Raw genomic sequence first — 21,662 nt, 5'->3', positions numbered from 1 at the left:
CAGTGTGTCTATGAATTACATCTATGTGTGTATACATGTAATATATGAAAAAAATCAAGGAAATGAAAAATACTGTGCTTGAAAAAATAAAATAATCTTAATAAGTGCAGAAGAATGACAACTGTACAAATATCAGGTAAGATTCTGTCTAGAGTGAAGCCAAAAAGAGTTTTGGCATTGGGTCTAGATATGGCCAAGATTTTATTCATTTCTTAAATACAACACACCTTCTTGTCCTCCAGCTCATTGTGGAGATGCTTATACGCTCTGGTTGTATATCAACTTATATTGATTCCTAACTGTCTTGGATATTTCCCTCTTATTTCTGTAAAATTCATCCATATTTCCCACTTAATCTCAAATAAGAGAATTTGAAAGACAGAAGTACGTTGCTCTTTTAGCCAATGAAATATCTATTACCAGAGCTGAAAAGATGAAAGATGCCTCTGTTTTAATGTGTATGTATGCAGTGGGGTTTTTGTGTTGACAAAAGTTACAATTACATGGCTGGAGTTAAGTTTGGTCTACCTCATGTACTATTCAGTATCTGACTCAACTAGTGGTGTATAATAAAACTTTTTACAGACCATAGATTTTGGTAGGTGTTTGACCAGCAAGTAATAATATGATGAAAAGACTTTTCTACATATAGAAATCTCCAGATTCATGCTTCTTAAATATATCTGACATATAAAATGTCAGATTTATTGCTAATCTTTTCAAGCCTTGATCATCTGTGGTAATGAATGGGAGAATAACACTGGTCCTATAGATAAGTAGTCCCCTGCAGAACAATAAATAAAGTCACCGTGAATTACATATTCTAGAAATTTGTGTACTGCATTTATTATTTGCATATGAAAAGGAATGGTCTGTGATCTAGAATGAGTTAAATTCCTAATAATTAAGCATTGCTGAGACAAAAAGTAGGAATGTATCGGAAAGCTATGCAATGAAGAGACTGGGGAGCAAGAATCCAGAAAAAACACTGTTCAGAGCCCTGAATGTAAACCACAGCAGACAAGAGGAAGAAGCCTTATAATACCAGCTTGCATTCTGTAGGATGCTTCTATATTATAACAAGTAAATTCCTTAAATGAAACAGTTCCCTTACTGTAATGTAATAAACTTTCTGAACTTCCTTTGTAGACTTTTGTCCAGCCAGTTAAGTTCAACTCTGACTTTGGGGTTTTTGAAATAGTTGATGATGCCCCACAACGCCTGGAAAGCCAGCTGAAAAAAATTCTACAGGATCAGAAACCTCCAAACCCCATCTATGATGTTCTAAGGAAAGCAAAGAATGATGGCGAGCTCTCCAAAATGTGCAGTGCTTCTCCTGTCTTCAATATTGATCCAAATTACAACACTATGGTAAGCATCTTATAGCCCCTGAGTTTATATTTAGATCTTACTGTAGAGATACTGGCAGTAGTTACTGTTGTGTTTGGCTTAGTAGCTTGGGAAAAATGTTAATTTATGTTAGGAAAACATAATGATGGGCCAAATTATGCCCTGCAAGGCACATGTGTCTACCAGACAAGTGAATGGAATTACACATGTACATCCTGCAGCACAGAATTTTGAAGATTCTGTAGGGAAGGATTTAGTTGTGTGGTCTGAATACTTTTTAATATTAAAAGAAAAAATATTATGACAACATTTACTTTACTAGTGATCCCTGGAATGTGCAAATTGACTGAAACTAATGCATCTCAGTCTTTCCTTATTAATTAATTTCCTTGTGTGGCTATGAGCTCATCTGTGGTCTGGCAACACATAAGTCTCTCTTCCATTAATTCCCAAGGGATTTACATGGTTAGCTTCAATTGAAATGGCCAGAGAAAATAATCTTTGGCAACTAGAAAGCTAAATTAATGGAAAGATAGGGTGGATTTCAGAAAAAAATCTTGTTTCAGTCCTGCTCAGACACTATCAGTTTTGGTATTCTTACCTGTTTACTTTCAGGGCTTTCTTCAGCATCAAATGAGGCAGGTTAAAATCGGGAACTAAAGCACCATATGCATTTGAGAGTCTACAAGACAGTATAATTAGCTGTGAGAGTTTACCTTTATACAACAGCTTTAGAAGAGAAAAATGTATTTTGCTGGGATACTTGGTTTATTCCTTTCTTACTAACTTTGCATTGGTGTGACTGGTGTGACTTCATTTCATTCAAGGCCAGTCTAAGATCTTGCTACATTTTTAGAGGCGGCTGCTCTAAATTGTGTCATAGTTGGAAAGCTGAGAGAAAAACAGGGAGTTGTAACAGACTGCTGATTTGCTCAGTACACGCTTAATGATTTTCAGAAAAGAAAACAGTGTTGAGAGAGGTCAAAAGGCAATGATATTTAACAAAATTATAGTAATGTGAGACCTCAATTACCTGCATCTAAAAGTACAAATGCTACATCAGGACAAGGTTCACAGGCATCCCTACCATGTTAGAAGATTATTTTCACAAATACTTTGCTTGAGAGCACAAAAGCAGTTCAGCTATTCTCGATTTCTTATTTGCTCTCAGGATTCAACTGAGGAAACTTGTACATGTGTGGCTACCATTGCTCTCTGAGGCACCCCGCATCATTGTGATTGTGGATGGCCTTGCTTGGCAAATTCAAAGTGATCACCTCGTATTCAATATTACTTACATCCTTCATGTAGTTTGGAGCAAAAAGGCTCCTGAATCATTTAAGAATATATTACTTTCTCTGGGCCATTTTCCATAGATGGGAAGCATTATGGCTGTTTGAGGAACAATACATCTTGTCACACTTACTTTTTTGTTCTGGGAGAAAGGATGGGGCTGGAGAACAAGTCTTACGAGGAGCAGCTGAGAGAGCTGGGGTTGTTTAGCCTGGAGAAGAGGAGGCTGAGGGGAGACCTCATTGCTCTCTACAACTACCTGAAAGGAGGTTGTAGAGAGGAGGGTGCTGGCCTCTTCTCCCAAGTGACGGGGGACAGGACAAGAGGGAATGGCCTCAAGCTCCACCAGGGGAGATTTAGGCTGGACGTTAGGAAAAAATTCTTCACAGAAAGGGTCATTGGGCACTGGAACAGGCTGCCCAGGGAGGTGGTTGATTCACCTTCCCTGGAGGTGTTTAAGGCACGGGTGGGCGATGTGCTAAGGGGCATGATTTAGTGTTTGATAGGAATGGTTGGACTCCATGATCCTGTGGGTCTCTTCCAACCTGGTTATTCTATGATTCTATGATTCTTATTTTTGACTCCTGCTTTACTGGACAGGTAACAGAGATGTCTTGTCCAGTTCAACGTGGCATATCTAAGTGGCCTGCAAAACAGCATGCCAAAAATTGTTATTGCAACTACACAAGGTGCAAGAAATCAGCTTAATTTATTGTATCACACTATGATTGAACCAGAAGAAATCATCCCAGAACAATTGCATCAAGTAGCTCAGTTCAAATCAAATAGAATTTGATCTTCTGGTCACTGGGTGATGCTGCGTCCTCTGCTTTGATAGCTTTCTTCACACTGACTGAAGAGATTGAGGATTGCTTTGAATGTTACATTGCTGCATGAAGTCACCTTGCGTGGCCATTACTGGCACATTACTAATGAAAATGAGCTATGATCAGAGAATCCTAGTAGGCATTTCAGGCTACAGCCTGAATTTAAACATAGCTTGATTAAGAAATGCATCCAGCATATTTTTCTCTGTACTTTACTTCCCTTTCAGACTGTTACAACCTTACAGACAAGCAAAAGTTCTCTGCATGTGTGCATGCACACTTGCAAATTATTGATATAGTGGTATCTTCTTATCAATAGTCAAAACCAACTTGGTATAAAATATATTAAGAAAAAAGATGGTGGAGTTGGGTAGAATTGATCACAACTATGGAAAGAAACTGGCTGGCATCCTACATACTTTATTTCAGAGAAACCCCAGTTCAGCAAAGCACTTAAGTATGTGTTTAACTTTAATCAAGGGAAGTTAAACACATGCTTAAACTTAAACACGTGCTAAAAGCTTTGCTGGATTGGGTCCCAGCAAGGCCTAAGGCTGACAGGGTAAGGAAGCTAACCAAGGTAACAAAACCCATCAGATTAAACGTAGGATCTTTCTCTGGGGAAGAGGAAAGAGTAGAGGCTCTTTCATTCTGATTGTATATAACATTTTGCGTACCAGCCATGTGCAGATGTGGACATGTTATGTATCACTCAGATAAAAAAATGGGTTGTTGGTCAGTAAATACATAGATACTAAATGTGAAAAGAAAGAGATGATCTTCTGTGTTTCAAAAAAACCTGTCATTTACCAAAAGGAGGCATATACTGTGTGGTTGGGAGCAATTAGTCTCCATCTCCACAAATTACATTGTATGAGCCACAGCCAACATAAGCTTTCCATATTTCGAAATATTTTCTTCTCACTAAATGAAAACACTCACTTTCTGAGTAATTCAAATTTTTTTTAATCCCCTACAGATATATATGAGACAGATATAACCCTTGTCCCTAATGGAATATTAGCTCATGGAAAGAAAATTTAAAGTGTAATCTACATGAACTGATTATTTGATATAGCAAGTAGCATCCATCCTTGCCTGAACTTCACCTGTTTTTTATGGTCAAGTGGAGTTACTGCATTCTTCCAAATCACCAGTCACACATTCACTAGAAGGAAAAAAGCAGTTTAGATAAATAAAACAGGTCATCCCCTAAGAGTGGAAAATGTATGCTCTTTTAAAAAGTGTGCTATGTGTCATTTCTAAGGGCAACAGCTATGACTCTTTGTGGCCCACAGCTTGCTCTCTGTGTAAGACCCTAGACACAGGTTTTTAGTTAGCTGGCTCTGTGTAGCTCACTGCTCAACACCTCCCTTCCACCCCTAAACCTCCCTCTGGAGGCACCTTCCTATCTGCTTTGATGAGACACAAAGACTCGGAATGCTTGAGCAGAAATCTATTAGAGGCCTGATTCATAACATACTTAAGTTTCCACTGCAAGAGTTACTGTGTGCAATACAGTTATGCAATGCTCCAGCATAAAAGCTGGAAGTTTATAACCAAATAGTTTTTTATTGCTGTGGTTTTGTTTTTAACATGCACAACTCTTCCATTTTGGGAGAATAAGTTTTGTTTAAGGATTCCTGATTCTTCAAATTATTGAGGAAAAATGTAGTAGTGATTATTCATAAAATGTGATAGAAAAAACAGCAGTTTCCTATTGCAGAAAAATTGTGAGCATCTAATTTACATTTGGAATTGAACAGTAAAAACATGATTCATACACACATTATTTCTGAAGAAAAAACACTCACTTCTTGTTAAAAAAATTGTACTCTCATAGGTAAGATCAGATTTAGAATTTTTTTAGCTGTTAATAGGAAAATAAATCAACTCAATTGTCCTTGCACAATTGAGGCTCAACTAGATAACAAAGGTGGTGATCATGGTATATTTATGTTCCTGAGACAATACATTTGTATGTAGGGATGGAGAGACTAAGTTACATAGCAAACAATACAAGAAAGCCAAGAATAATGCAAACCTTTGGTGTTTCTTTTTTAATAGTGTCTTGACCGAGAACAAGCAATTCAGTGGATCAAGAAAGAAAGGCTTCCAGCATTTCTAGAAAGTGACTGTTACTTTGAGTACAGGTAATGCAATCTTGTATGTTGTCTCTCAATTTTAAATTTGTACATTTTTCTTTTCTGAATAATTAATCTTTACAGTACCCTTAATATGTTTTCTTCCTCCTCTCATCCCATTTAATTTTAATATTTAAGTGACTTAGATAAAATAAAATCAGTGACTTTTTTCCTTCATTAATCTATAATTTTCATTAATTACATACTGTATGACACCATTACAAAGAGAAAGAATGAGGTTTACTGTTTTCTGAATCACTGTTCCACTGAGATATCAAGGTAGCAATGTATGTCTTTCTAATCAACATGGATATCGTGTAAGTGGGAGATTTGAATCCATGAAATCTATTTGGAAAAAACCCAGCCAGTCCTTTTTATTTCAATTATGAGCTTTGTATCTTTGGGCTCACTGTCAGACTTGCTTTTGCACAGATCTCTGTGGGATGCCATGGCATAGCTAGATGAATGTTATACCGTTATACACTTGCTGCATTTTCCCAGATGTTTTTTAGCAGATGTTCAGGAGGTTTAGTGTGTTTTTTGGAAGAATCTGCCTCTGCGTCCCTTAAGGTTGTGTCTAGATGCTGATAATTGCAGTGTGTTTTAGGGGTCCTAAAAGGAGAGGCAGCTTGGCAGTATTGTTCACAAAACTCATGTCTGCTGATTGCAATGACAGACTAGTTACTGGAGTAGAGAATTTTATATGAACGTTTTCAAAATACTTTCAACTGTCAATATCCAGAAAGCTCTACTTATGAGGAAAACTGTGCGAAGAATAAGCACGTTGTGAAAGAGTGTTCCATTTTACCTTTAACAGCAGTCTGCTTTACAGGTATCTGGCCCTTGTGAAACACTATATTTGTTCTTATGCTATAAAAAATATTTCACTGATCAAGCAAATTTATCTAAGAAAATTATATAAAACAAACCAAGTATGTGCCTGATTTCTATTCCTATCAGTATTTTAAGTTGCTTTCTTGAATCAGGATCAATGGAAGCTGAGATGCTAAAAGGGAAACCTGTGTTTAAAGATGAAGACACCACAACATTAGAATGAAATCCTATTTGCCCTCAAATGGGCATTCGGCTCATGGTCATAGCCTCAGGTGTAGGCTGTTTCTTCTCTTTATATGCACCTTGGTTGGTTTTTTGTATTGCTTCCTAACTTAACTCAATCAGTTCTGTCACAGTTCTTGAGCACAGAACACTTATTATTGCCATGTGGTTCTAAGATTGCTGTTTTTTCTGAACATCATGATGTTCACGCTAACATAATACAGCCCTGGAGAGCTATTCAGTACTCTGAAGTCCTCATAGAGCAGCCAGCTGAACATGGTAGTGACAGCCGCCTTGCTAGCATCCGGAAGTTCAATTAATATGATTGCTGCTGTAGCACTTTTGCTGGAAAATTGCTTGTATGAGGACTAGGAAATGCTGTGTCTGGTAGTGATACAGGGCTTCTGCAATCTGGGAGAACAGTTCCATTTTAGCAATCAAAATGTTCAAGGACTTCTTGGCAGGTTTGGGACTGCATAGATACACATAAGATCATCCTGACAGAAATAAACTGTACTCGTAAAGCTTGAAAATGCAAACCAAGCCACCAACTCTAAAGCTGGTGGAGTATGGAATGGCAGTACTGGCGTTTATATATGTGACAGTAGGTGAGAAGTGAAATAATAAAGCAGATCATGAAGTTCCTTGTAGCAATTTGTGATCATGGTTTTTATTTCCTATTCTAGGGAAAAATAAATTCTTTCTCTGACTAAAAGCTAAAATTAACTGTTTTCTTGTCCCAATATTTAATTTCAGGCTAGCTAAATTGATATCACAGGTAGAATGGAGTAAGACTGGCATAAATTTCATTATAGATAGTGACTATTATCCCTGGATAAAGAAGAGAGACCCAAGTTCTCCCCCACCTGAGGAGGATGACACTTCATCGATTATGAAGAAGTTCTATGTATCGCTTGGCCAGGTAAACTAAAAACATTTCATGGGTGTAGCATCAAGCTAGATTGAATTAATCAGGTTAAATTATTGTAACTGAAGTCACAATCTAATTGGACAACTAGTTCTCTGAAGACCCCTTCTTTTCAAAGGTCTTTGTACTATAGAAGACGGTTGATGGATTATAATACAACTTAAACCGAACAGGAAACTATTGTTATAGAAGTCTATACAAATGGACAGCATAAAATGACTACAGACTGTAAGCACTCTGCTTTCAGAAACATTGCAATAAATAAAGAAATTTTGATTATTCTATGTCATTTCTTTTCATAGGCTACAATTTCTCAGACAAAGGATTGGTTTACATTAGCAAAACAAAGTGAATCCATTAAAACTACAGATTCATTAATACGTCCTGTAGCTTCCAGTCAAATTCAAGATATTCAGTGTTTGCCTGGCCAGCATGAAGGACATGATTCATTAAGTGAAAAGGACGGACTTCTGGGTAAGTAACAGCTCAGCCATAGTATTTGTAACAGAAAACTTGCTAGGTGGAAAGAAAAGGCATTTCAAGGAATTGCTGCTAACTCCACATATTACCTTTTGAGTATTGCATGATATCTTAAGCCTCAGACAAGGATTTCTTTCTTTCCACAGGCACAACATTAAATTAAAATTTGAGCTGGTAGCTAAGTAATTTTGTGATAGTTGAAGCCTCTTTTCTTGCATGTTTCTGTCTCATAGTTTTGTTTCAGCTGAGGGGCTTTTTCTTTTCACGCAGTATGTTTTGAAAGACTTTCTTGCATGGGTTCTTTGGGTATTTGATAATGTATAGTTGTATGACATCATAATAAATGATAATGTATACCATCTTCTTAGGTTATTTATGTCGGGCATTTAAAGGCCTTTTGGCTGCCAATTTTTATCAATCTCATAGAACATAATAATTTGTGACACTCCTGTCTATGTAGAATTTAAATTAAATTCCTCAGCTGATTTCAAGGGTACTGCTAGAGAACACACAGGTGCACATATGGATATACCTGGCTGCATAGTCTTGCTTCAGATCTGTAAGCAGTACCAAGATGAACAGAGAAGTCTCAGCTTATATGTTAGGAGTCCTCTCTTCCCCATTCTTAGAGGAAAAAGCATCCATTCCACTTTGAGACTTGTATGGCTGGGGCCTCTAAAGTCCATGAGGATCACCCCAGGAAATATATTGCTGATTCATGGATTATTAATGAAATTATTCAAATTGTGCTTGTTTGCAGCTCTTGACTCTACCACTAATTTTTGCAGTGCTTTGAGCAGAGAGGTCACAAGCACACCATTCCTGGAAAGCATTGTAATGTACCATTGCTCTGTATTGCAGTGGGCCAAACATAGGCCTGTGGAAAGCCTTTCTGTCTTTTCTTTTGGTGCAGTTGTCCTGCAGTCAAAAGCATTTCGCCTCAAGGAATATTTTACAACTTCTCACTGAATATCTTATTTTATAACATAGACCTTCATTTTACATGTGCTTGTTACTCTTCTTTATGCTTTTTTCATGGGCAATCCAGCATTTTTTCAGTCTCAGATTTTATAGGCACAGTATTCACCTGGTGTGGGGCTCAGGCACTGGAAGCAATAAAGGACATCAGCTAAGTTTCTCGGAGCCAGCCTGCAATTAGAAAGAGTTCAATAAGCTGAAGGTATTTGCTTGGACAATTCAGTTTGAATTCCTTGCTCACCGCTTCAGTTGGATCAGGCTTACCAATTAATGTCTGAGCAAAACTCTGAGCCACTCCCTAGTTCCCTCAGGTCCTCTGAAATCATTCTTCATGTTTCAATTTCACAGAACTATGTTGAAAAGCCATCATTTTTCTTTGTCAAGTGAAAACATTTAAGATAGTTTAGAAATAAGAAAATACATTTTAAATCACGATGATTTTTATATTAATTCTTACATAGTATGCTGTTTGTACTTACACATGAAATTATGTGAGTGCAGAGCAGGGAACCTCTCTGTTATGTTCCTGATCCAAGTATCTGTCTGTGACAGTGGCTGACACTGGTTTGGTATGGCTTATTTTTGGAGGAAGATGGAAAAAAAAGTCTAACTGTCATTGCCATTTATTGACCAGGTCACCATAGAAAGTTACAGAGGTTGATAATACTGCCAGTGTGGATTTAGTGGATCTGAGAGATTCAGCCCTTTTTCTATTGCTGCCATGTTAGTTTTAGGGAAATAGAGAAGATTCAATTTATTCTATAGTTTAAACACTGGAATGACAGAAAGATACTGTAGGGCCACAACTGAAGTATGATTTTTTTATTTCCTTTCACTTCGATTCTGCTGCTGTTCATCATACCTGTAGTTATTCTGGTCAGTTTTACAGGCCTGACTTGTACAGCATTAACCTGGCTAAGCAGCCTGTACAGTCAAGGTCATCTTTGCTAACATACAATCATAGAATCATTAGGTTGGAAAAGACTTTAGAGATCACCAACACCAACCATACCTGTCTAATACTAAATCATGTCCCCAAGCACCTCATCTATCCACCTTTTAAACACCTCCAGGGATGATGACACAACCACCTCCCTGGGCAGCTTGTTCCAGTGCTTGAGAACCGTTTCTGTGAAGAAACTTTTCCTAATGTCCAATCTAAACTTCCCTTGACACAGCCTGAGGCCATTCCCTCTTATCCTATCACCTGTCACTTGGGAGAAGAGACCAACACCCACCTCTCTGCAAACTCCCTTTAGGCAGTTGTAGAAAGCAATAAGATCTCCCCTCAGCCTCCTCTTCTCCAGTTCCCTCAGTCACTCTTAATAAGACTTGTTCTCCTGCCCCTTCACCAGTTTCATTGCTCTTCTCTGGACATGCTCCAGGACCTCAACATCCTTCTTGTTGCGAGGGGCCCAGAACTGAACACAGTATTCAAGGTGTGACCCCACCAGTGCCAAGTACAGGGGGAGAATCACTTCCCTGGTCCTGCTGGCCACGTTGTTTCTGATACAAACCAAGATGCTATTGGCCTTCTTGGCCACCTGAACACACTGATGACTCATATTCACTTGGCTGTAGACCAATGCCCCAGGTCTTTCTCTGCCGGGGAGCTTTTAAGCCACTCTTCCCCAAGCCTGTAGCACTGCAAGGGGTTTTTGTGTCCACATGCAGGACTCTGCACTTAGCCTTGTTACACCTCATCCCATGGTCCTTGGTCCGTTGATCCAGCGATGCCCCAGAAGTACTCAATGTGCTAAAGTCTGGTAGAAGTAAAGAAGATATTTGAGTTAAAGCAGTAAGTTTTTTTCTCAGCAGACCAGGATGGCAGAGAATACTTAATAGCATAAGGATGATGATGAGTCAAGTAAAAGGAATTAAACAGAGAAGTGTAGACCCAAAAACCAGGGCTGGTAACTGTTCTGAACTTGTAGTTATGAAATATCTCTTAATGAAAAGGAGCTATTTCTGGGTGGCAGACTGGACTGCAGGACTGTTAAATGTTTCCAGAGCCCCTGACATAATAATTTGTTTTGTCGTCTTTCTACGTATGTCAAGATTTTACCCAGCTGACAGAGGTCTGTTTGATGTTTTAGTCTTTTGCAATAATCAGTGTAAGAATTATAACTTACTAGCTTCCTCATGCCTAAACAAAATTCAGTCCTGCTACACACTGTGACTTTGATCAAACTATGACCAAATGCTCAGGAAGAAACCAGGCCTTGCAGCACAACAAGGTAATTTAACAAGTGCTGAGGATCCGGGATGCTCAGCTGAGTAAACAAGACAATTAGCTCCAGAAGGAGTTGTACCTGAACTATACTGCTCTGCTGGAATTCAACAGGGAATGACCTTCTTAGTCAGGGGTCTGAGTTTCTAGCCAGAAAGCAAGTGTAAGCACTGCTGCTATTCCCTACTCTGCAGTGTGACATGGTCAGATTGTTCTGCAGCAGCACAATATAAATATGTTGCATTTTTTAACTTGAAAATGTTGATATGCAAGAGTTCTGAGTAAAAAAAGTGTTCAATGATCTTTTCTGATTTAATGCAGAACTGGGCTCCCATTCTGAGGAATGCAACCGAGGTTTCTTTTCCCTTTCAAGGACAACATCAGCAAAACCTGACATTATTAGGGAGAGATCCAGAGAGGCTGAGGAGGATTCTTATGTGGCCATTACTGAACCTCCTTCCCTCACTCAGTTAAGAGTTTATCTAGACCCAAAATGGGAAAGTGCAACAAAAGAAGAAAAAGAACAGGAAAGCACAACTTTTCAAACACAGGAAGAATTCACACCAGCTTATGCTCAACCTGTAATGAAGGAACCCATTTCAGAACCAACCCACCAGCCACCTGCTGACATTGAGAGCAATGTGGATTTCCACAAACAGCCTGAGGTGTTTATACGTGAATTAGCAAATAATGAATTTGCCCATGGTACTGCAGCATCGCTCATTTCCCAAAGTACTTCTCCATTTACTGTCTTGGAGTCCAAGGGAGATGTAAGAGAACAAGATACTGAAGAAGTAAGCTTAAGATCAAGTTCTGAAAGTGATGGGCCAGACAGCAGGGCTGCCTGGTGTATCAGTCACAGGACTTACGACACTGGCAACAGACACAAGTTTGAAAGATTCAAGAAGTTCATTAAAGGAACACTTGGGGAAAGGTACTGGTGGCTCTGGATGGATATTGAAAGACTAAAGGTTGTTAAGGACACTACAAGACAACAAAGGTACTTCTCATTAGTTATAGTTATTCCCTTTTTTTTAAATACTTGTAATGCAGGTTGTGAGATTTCAGAATAGATTGTAATGATTGAATAAAAAAGACACGATTAAAGTAATCATGAGTGTCCTGACAAGGTGCTGAAGCTGATAAAACTCTTTTTGCAGAGTCACGTTTGCAAAGCTTACGTGATGTCAGAATCACAATAGTATTTAAGGCTTTATTAGAAAGAGATTTGGCAAACAGATGCCAACAGAAATTAAAAAAAGAAGAACAGAAGAATTTATATTCAAGAGCAGATCATTCAGTATGACAAACTGCTTTAGTGAGAGGCTCTGCCGGATTCAGATTGTCTATTCTAAGGCAATCAAATCGTCTGCTCTAAGGCGCTGTACATTTTATCTTATACACAACCTGTCTCTAATTTGCAGAAACATTGTTTTGGCTTCTGCCACTTGCAATTAAAAATGTTGCATGAAAGCAGTCTATGCAGTAGGAGTACTTGGTTCGTACAGCATCTGATACATGTTTATATGACTATTTTTGTTGACCCGAGGCAACTCAGTAAGATGAAAAAACTCTATCTGCTGAGCAGTGGAGACTATTTCCTCAGTTCAGAAGTGTTACTCAGACTTCATCTACTGCATGGAGATCAGTGGAATATAAACCATTTAAGATGGATTCAGCCTGAAGTAGTGAAACCTCTGCTTCTTTACTGGTATGAAAAAATGAACATGAACTAAGATTCTATTGTTTAACATATTTTCCTTTTCTTTGATGGGCCTATGAGTCTTATTTCATCCCACTTATCCCAATGCAATTATGGGAAGCAATGTCATTGTAAATACTAGCAGATGTGGCCTGTGAATTTTTAGTTGAGCCTAAACTGCAGTGCAATCTGCTAAGAAGCCAGGTAGACCCACCCTTATTATTTTACTGCCAGAGCATCTGAACTACTTTGTGTATAGCTACCTTGGATACCATTCAACCAAACTTTAGGCTGCAGGGTGGAGAAACTCCTCCAGGCATACAAGATTAATTCTGTCCTACCTACTCCCCATACTGCCCTTCTCAAGTTTCTGAGGATGCTCTGCTTATGCATTTATGTGGAATTTGACCCTGAAACTTTACTGTTCAATGTCTGTCATAAAAAATGCCCTTTACATATTGACAACTTAAGGAAGGATACAAACTCTAACCTGTTTCCAAAACATAAGCTAAATTTTGGAATGTCTTCTCTCCTCCCCAGGGATGAGGGATTAACAAATTTCAGGAATAAACATAAAATAAATATCTGCAACAGTGAACTTTGCTGTAGAACCTCATGAGAGTTATGGCCTATGTCCTGTGGCCTACAATCCTTTTCTATTCTTTGCTGTAGGATGGATGGGGCATATCCTACTGCAACTATGTAAAGGTGCAGAATTTGCAGCCCAAATTTATTTACATATAACTTAGTTTTACATTTAGAAGAGTGCAATGTATAAACATATATTAAATAATATCTGATTTTTACTTCTAAGTGCATGTAGCACTGTGTCTTGCTATAGCAAACACCATTATGGGGGAAAAAATAAGCCAACTAGCCCAGTATTTCATGTTTTGGGAAAATTCTTCTTATTAGCTTTTTTTTTCCCCTAGGGGTCCGATATTTAGTGTCACTCATTCAACAGCAATGGAACGTGCCAGTGCAAAACTGAAGCTCTGGCACATGTGCCAAGAGAGACCAAGGGTGGACATCGATCCTTTTCCACAAATGGTATCATTGCTACCATTGACACCTAAGTCTTGCACACCAAGGATACCACCTTCCCTTCCTCAGGTAGGTAGGATCACAACATTGAAAAATAAAGCCTTATCCCATCAAAAATAATAATGAATTTCGTTGAATTCAATGGGACAAGAATATGGTGCTTGGTTGGAAGTCAAAATTTAGCAAGATTATCTTTTGTATAAAAATGCAGAAAAATATTGCTATGCTTTAGGCAACAGATTGCTATAAATGGAATCAGATTATCTTCTTAGTTACATCCTGGCAATTTCATAAGACTTTTGGATAGGTATTTTCGCTTGAAATTCTCAGAACTGCAAGACTGAGCATGTAATAGTGCAGATTCTGCCCTTCAACCAGCCTCATCTTAATCCAGAGTAATTCTTACAACTTCACTACAGTCACTCTAAATCTACCCCTAATATGTTATATGCTCATTTGATATCACCACAGCTGTATAATCAGCTGCACATGACAGCTTTCTACTAAGGGCCATGGGCCACGCAACACAGATCTCACCTTTTCACAGCATGTAGCTTGCTCATGAACAGTGCAATTTTGACTCTATTCTTCCTTGAAAGCCTGATTTTGAGAGGTGACTGCAATGAAAGCTGCAGGTTTTCAGTAACACAGTGGTAAGCCGCAGGACAGAAGGTACCTGGAGAATGTTAATCAAGACTGTGGTTCAAGTATTGAGAACTGGACAGGCTATGCCATAGATCTGTTCACACATACCTCTGTTACTTTGATTTGGATAGTTTTAGACTACAACATTTTTTAAAATGCTAATTCATGGAGAAAAACAGTAGGGCAGAAGGCCAATGGCATCCTGACCTGTATCAGAAACAGCATGACCAGCAGGTCCAAGGAGGTTATTCTCTCTCTGTACTCGGCACTGGTGAGACCGCTCCTCGAATCCTGTGTTCAGTTCTGGGCCCCTCACCACAAGAAGGATGTTGAGGCTCTGGAGCGAGTCCAGAGAAGAGCAACAAAGCTGGTGAAGGCGCTGGAGAACAGGCCTTATGAGGAACGGCTGAGAGAGCTGGGATTGTTTAGCCTGGAGAAGAGGAGGCTGAGGGGAGACCTCATTGCTCTCTACAACTACCTGAAAGGAGGTTGTAGAGAGGAGGGTGCTGGCCTCTTCTCCCAAGTGACAGGGGACAGGACAAGAGGGAATGGCCTCAAGCTCTGCCAGGGGAGGTTTAGGCTAGACGTTAGGAAAAAATTCTTTACAGAAAGGGTCATTGGGCACTGGAACAGGCTGCCCAGGGAGGTGGTTGATTCACCTTCCCTGGAGGTGTTTAAGTCACGGGTGGATGAGGTGCTGAGGGGCATGGTTTAGTGTTTGATAGGAATGGTTGGACTCGATGATCCGGTGGGTCTCTTCCAACCTGGTTATTCTATTATTCTATGAAAAGTAGAGCAAGCTCACCAACAACTTTATTAAAACAATCTACACCACATTTCTCTTTGAAGAAATCATTAAGATTACCACTGACCCTGCCACCACATCAGAGGCCCCAGAGGGATGACGCTTCTAGCAGTAAACTGAGGTAAGTACAAAAGTCCCTTGTACACCTTTTTGCACATCAATATATCTTGAATATTTATGAAAGGCTTTTAGATCCTACTGTTTTCATGAATACCTTTCTTTAACATAATAATCTGCTTAGTGAAGCACAGTTACGGTAGAGATTGTGTGCATGGAGAATTCCTCCCTGGTTGATTAGTTTCTTAATTATTTGTGCCACAACACAAGAGGTTTTTTTCCCCCGATACAGGTGTTTTACTCTCTTTTGTATAGTTGCTGATATTCTCTACATACAATTCTATTATTTTAAACTGTCTTAAGCACTTGCCCTCAAAGATATACTGTGTAAGTGATTTCCACAGGGCCATATGAAAAATTATTCCTCTACATTTTTTACATTTATTATGAATTTGAACACTATATACTTTTCTCTCTACTATTCCCTATGTCATTCTATGTCTCTTGAGGCCCTTCTTAGCTGTTTATTTCATAAGCAGTCCTAGTTTTTTCTTAAATAGGTATTGAAAATTTTGTTTGTTTATGGATTCAGGCCAAAGTCAGTGAGAGGAGACACAATTTGTTGCTTAGCTTTGAATGACACTGAAGACTCAAAATACCAGGTTCATAGAAAGTACACCTATGCTGAGCTGCTCCAGGTAAGTAGTGCTTGAAGATTTTAGTTGTACTAAATCCTGTGTTAAAACAGTCTATTCTGTAGTATTGAAGGAGAAGTAGTCAATGATGGGGAGAAATGGGTTTGATTATGTGAATGTCTATGCCATATGCAGGGGTATAATTAGAATGTCAGCATTCTCTGTGTGGCATTTGTTACCTATTTGATAGCAAATCATGGCACATACAGAGGTTTATTTTCACTAGAAAGTGTTGATCTTCTCCATGGTGACCATGTGTTCAGTAGGTTGTTATGGAAAACTCACTGGATAAACGCTCCAGTGGAATTGTTGCCTAGGGAAGTATAGCAGACTTTCAGTGAAAACTGAATCTGTCCTAGAAAGTGATTAAAATATTGAAATTCAGAAGAGGAAAATGCTTCACTTGTACAATTCCTCATTATTGCTCCTGTATTTCTTTGTTTTCTTTGCTGAGTTATTACCTGCTAAGCAGGCCCTCAATCCAGCAAAAATCAGGAGGGACAGGCTGCACAGAAGAGCATTTTCTCAATAACAGTTAAAAAGCTGACAAATCAAACACAGGAGATGACAAGACTTGGCAATTTAAAGTATATCTAAAACTTTCCCCATTTTTGGAATCATCTTGTTTCTTGGCACTATTGATACCTATGGCCTCACAACTTAATGCCCCCCCCTTATGAAATCTGGACCTGTTTACATATACACAGAGTTTGCTGATCGATGAAGCATGATTGTTTGTCACATCAAAATCACACATTGTTTATTGCTTAACTACAATAATTTTACTTCTTTGTTAATTTTGGCAGAAGAAAAGGATAACCTTTGCAGTCAGGGAGCATTTGCAGTTATGAAGTTATAGTAAAGAATTGTTCACTACATGAACTATTCATTTTTTATACGCATTCATTATGCAGAGCTTCCCTCTAGCTAAGCAATGAAAATACTATTAATTTACACTCACGGGGCTAGAATGGAACCCACAGTCAGGACCCCACTATTTGCCATCACAAATACGATGTAGAGGGGAATGTGTGGATCCATAGTTTAACTTCATACCGGGGAGTAGGATCTTCCTGCTCTGCTTCAGAAGTCTGGCTTCCTCCTGCCCTTCTCCATCCCCGTTACTGTTTGGAAAGAATCTGGTGGTCAGCCGCCACAGTCAGCTGCTTTCGTTTCTGCTATTAGAGATGGCAAGTCAGCCAAGTTTCTCTTTTATGATCACCAGAAGCTAATTTACTAGTTTGTGCTCTCCAACGATTTCTCTGTGAGCACTGTCAAAATGGATGTATTCTTCCTTAAATGCTCCAGGAGCTAGCCATGGTAAAGGGCATGGACTTCCTCTCCCCTAAAATGCTCATCATTTCGATGGTGATGTAAGAGGTGTAACCCTAGGAGATGTACCTTTTTTTCTATGATAGGTAATAATTTTGAGGCTTGACCAAATAACCACCTGTTCACTTCCCTTGGTTCTAAACACAATAGTCTGAGCTGAGAGTATTGTTTAATATCAATGGAATTCCCAGGATTCAGAATAAAAGAGTTAATGGCAGAGTTAAGGCCAGGTTTATTTTACTGTTTCAAGTATTGAGGAACCACCTAAGAGATGCTATGATAATTTTGCTAATTTGCATGCCTTCAGACATCAGACTTATTCCATTGGATATGAATATTTAGTGGGAAAATGGTATGGAGAGCTATGATCAGTTGTATATGTAGTAGAAAATGGAGTCTAGTTTCTTGGGACGAAGACACTAATTGAACACATTGCATGACTCTCCATTGCAATGTACTGACATTGAAAATGATGAAAGCCTGTTATTCCTTACTGTATAACTATATTTTATTTGTCCAGGGGAAAAGTGCTGGTGGTAGTGTTGTTTTAGGGGGATCAAGAATGGAAAGCATGCTGCAGGCTCTTTATGTGGAGAACAGAGCAGGCTACTACTTCACACACTTCTGTGAGAAGTCAGGGAATAAGGTATGAGCATTTTCCTGTGCTGTGATAATTTAGTCCACAACTGACTGAGTGCCAAGTTTAGAGGGCAGCCAGACTGAAAAGAAAAAACAACAGAGAAAGAAAGATTGATGACTGGATGAATTATTACTTGTGAGACTCCAGTCCCTCAACAGCAATAAACTGTTCATGTGTACATTCAAACTAATGACAGGTCTTAACCAAGCTGTCAGATCCTAACTGTCTCAAACCTATTGGAAATCTGATTGTACCATCAGGGATAAAAAAACCTAATCATTTTTAAAAACTAGCCTTTAACTTGGCAGTAAAAAATGAGGTCTTAACCCACAAAAACATTTTAAAAAAGATGGAAAGTATACTATGCTATTACTCATGATAATCTACCATTTCCTTATTTGCTGGGTTGGTGATGTCCAAAATCTCCAGTATTTAAAACCACCCTTCTGCTTCCACAAAGCTTCTTGGATTTTTGAGGCACATAAGACTATTTCTTCTCTGCACTCAGCAGATCAATCAACCATTGCTGGGTGTAAATTGAGGACTGGTTGGAACAAGTTATGAACCTGAGTGTTTGGTGCCTTTGCAGAAAAACTGAGTCTTTAGGGGAGTTTTGAGTGCAATCAAGGTGGATATCTGTTTCACTGCTGGGATGAGCCAGAATCCAGCAGCAGTAGCTACAAATGCCTTTGGTAAGCAGAAGGCAAGAGCCAATGTTTCCAAAGCTGAATACCTTCAGCTACAAATTTTGAATGTGTATAGACAGAAATCTAAATAAAAGTATTTGATTTTCCACTGGAGATAGGCACCCACCCACACATCCTCTAGCCTATGTAGGTGCCAGACTCCTTTGACAATTATTTCTTTAAGGTTTTGTCCACAACTGTGGAGCCAGTTTCACTCATATCCCAGGTCTGGCAGGCTACAGTTTGTGAAGCAAAGTTCCCCACACCTATCTTTTTGGAACATTTTCTTTATTGTCCAGTGATGGGGGTTTCAGGGCATTTTTAAGATCCATACCCCATAAGCACATGAATAGAAGACTTGGTAAAAGATCTAGATTCATTCTGAAAGATCTTTTGATGTTTGTTTGAATTTATGAAATGAGGCCAAGACTCTGCCTCAGAAATACATGTAATAAAAAAGTAATGATATTCCCAGTAACATATGTCATCTACACAATATTTAATTGGTTTGGTTATTGCTGCAAAATGCTATTTCACCATGGCACAAATTCTGTGTGTCCATTATCAGCATTTCTTCTTTAGTGGTGGCTTTATGCCACTGAAATGTGGTTACTTTTCAAATGTTAACTACAATGTTAACAATTTTAATGGCCAATTATGCATAAGGGATACAATAAAAGATATAGTATCACGGTGACGATGCCATTAAATACGTTGTTCTTAAAATGAGCTTGATTTATGATGACCCCAAGGAGCTAAATAATTGCTTGTACTGGAAAGTCAACGTTTTATAAAGCTGTGATATTTGAGTAGCAATAACTTACAATATTTTTCATCTCTAGTTGTGGAAGAACAGTGTGTACTTTTGGTTTGACCTACAGGCTTATCATCAACTTTTCTACCAAGAAACTCTTCATCCTTTTAGAATACACAAGCAAGCTGGAGTAAGTTGTAAACTATGTGTTTTCCCTTCAGAAATACATTTGTTCATTCCCTTTACAAGCACATTTGTTTAGTGTAAAAACTGAAAAGAAGATAGAAAGTAGTAAAGTTTCCAAATCTTGACAACCCACACCAAAGTAAATCTGGGTTGTGGACAATAAAAGAAGCTGTTTGGACTGTTTCCATGGAATTTCTTGATCTAAATGTTAAACATGCACAGTTCGATTTCTAGGCTCTGCTGCCTGTTCCCAGTTTTATCTATTACACTCAGTTTACCTCATCTCCCCTTTGCAACTCTGTGTTGTATTTAGAATCTGTCTGCTTAGCATTAACATCAGAGATAATATTTTTTTCTAAATTATCTAATCATGCTATACCTTTCCTTCTATCTCCTGTGTGGGTTAGAATTGCAGGTCTTACAGTCCAGAACTCAGATAATAACCCTAGTCATGAAATGGGTCTTTCAGTTGTCAGTTTTGTTTTACTTTTTTGATTGTCAGGGCATTATTAGGCTCTTTTTGCAGTCATCATCCCACCCCTCCATTTGATCTTTAGACCCTCATTTACTGTCATGCGTAACTGATATTTCTTACAAACAGGCATTCTTAATTGAGCATACTCTTTCAGGATATACACTGAAAGTGAACTGGTTCACCACATAGGTGCTGATAGCTGTCACCAGCTGCAGAATAGTTCAATACTGCTAGGGAAGGAGGCTGCAGCAGTGTGAAATAATTAGAAAGACTCCAAGCAGTTTTTCAGATCACTTTGTGAAACTTCAGTCTGTTTTTCCTCCTTAAACCTCGTGTAGGAGTATATCCTATCTGCATATTTCAGTATATGCTGTAATAAAGCACAGCCACTTCACACGTCGTTGGAATAATTATCTGTGGAGAATGGCAGAGAATAATCTCTCTGTATGGCTTATGTTATTGAGCATCTGGACTTCCTTCAGATTGTCTTCTTTTCCTGCTTGGAGGTTCTACTGAGGCAAATGATAGAATTTTGCATATTTGTCTAGAATTCTCACCCGAATCAGTGTTATCTGTACAGAAACTCTAAGCCAAGGCTGAGGCACAGATTCCTCCCTATCTTTTGTCACAAACTGGCTAGCTTGAACTGCTACCATATTTAGTTTTTTTCTCCTCCAGCTCTGCTTACAGGCTGAGGCTCAGGGCAACCTAAGACTGACCAACTCCTGTATCTGCCTAAGGACCCTGCCTAAACAGGCATACAAGTTAACAATATCTAGACTGTGTCTTCATTTTCCTATATGTTTTGTTGCAGGCCATATCTTAGGTTATGGTCTATGATGGTTTTCAATTTGGTTTAATTTCACATGAGCTTACACTCTTTTTGCAGTGGTTGTGTGGCTGAAAATTCAGACTCAAGTCTTCTTTGCTTTTCTTATCTTGTTTCCAGTGCCGGCCTGGTGGTGACAGCACAACATCGTACAATCAGTGGTACTAGGCAATTGCAGAGTGCTACATACACATAGCTATTAAAGTAAATACATCAAAACGAAATATGTGAAACTGTTCCATTAGCATAACTAACAGTTGAAATGTAATATAACAAATCAACACATGTGCTGCAACATTTGGTATCATTCTCAAGCTTGCCTTTTAAGGCTGTACAAAAATTATTCTTGTTTTCATTGGAACACAGTAAAGAGTCAAGCTGCATCCAATCTATAAGGTCTGCTTATAGAAGAGATGCTTTCCCAAATTCTGCGCTCACCTTTGGCACAATAGGATAGTAATTCCAAATACTCCTGAGGGAATGTGGATCAGATTCATACAACACATCATCATAGATATTTTACTAT

The 21,662-nt window shown here is 38.6% G+C and overlaps 1 protein-coding gene across 1 annotated transcript in view; it reads left to right on the top strand.

Moving 5' to 3' along the window:
• The window catches only part of RGS22 (regulator of G protein signaling 22), a 62,507-nt gene that overhangs the window by 11,511 nt on the left and 29,334 nt on the right, over positions 1–21,662 (top strand). The window contains exons 4-14 of the mRNA XM_069854425.1: positions 1,150–1,371; positions 5,538–5,623; positions 7,427–7,592; positions 7,901–8,072; positions 11,608–12,286; positions 12,836–12,997; positions 13,921–14,101; positions 15,527–15,603; positions 16,132–16,237; positions 18,087–18,212; positions 19,735–19,836. Of these exons, the coding sequence (XP_069710526.1) occupies positions 1,150–1,371; positions 5,538–5,623; positions 7,427–7,592; positions 7,901–8,072; positions 11,608–12,286; positions 12,836–12,997; positions 13,921–14,101; positions 15,527–15,603; positions 16,132–16,237; positions 18,087–18,212; positions 19,735–19,836 (2,079 nt within the window). The remainder of the gene's footprint in view (positions 1–1,149; positions 1,372–5,537; positions 5,624–7,426; positions 7,593–7,900; positions 8,073–11,607; positions 12,287–12,835; positions 12,998–13,920; positions 14,102–15,526; positions 15,604–16,131; positions 16,238–18,086; positions 18,213–19,734; positions 19,837–21,662) is intronic.

The sequence above is a fragment of the Phaenicophaeus curvirostris genome, chromosome 3 (assembly GCF_032191515.1).
Source record: "Phaenicophaeus curvirostris isolate KB17595 chromosome 3, BPBGC_Pcur_1.0, whole genome shotgun sequence".
Taxonomy (NCBI): domain Eukaryota; kingdom Metazoa; phylum Chordata; class Aves; order Cuculiformes; family Cuculidae; genus Phaenicophaeus; species Phaenicophaeus curvirostris.
This window is presented reverse-complemented; position numbering and strand designations above follow the sequence as displayed.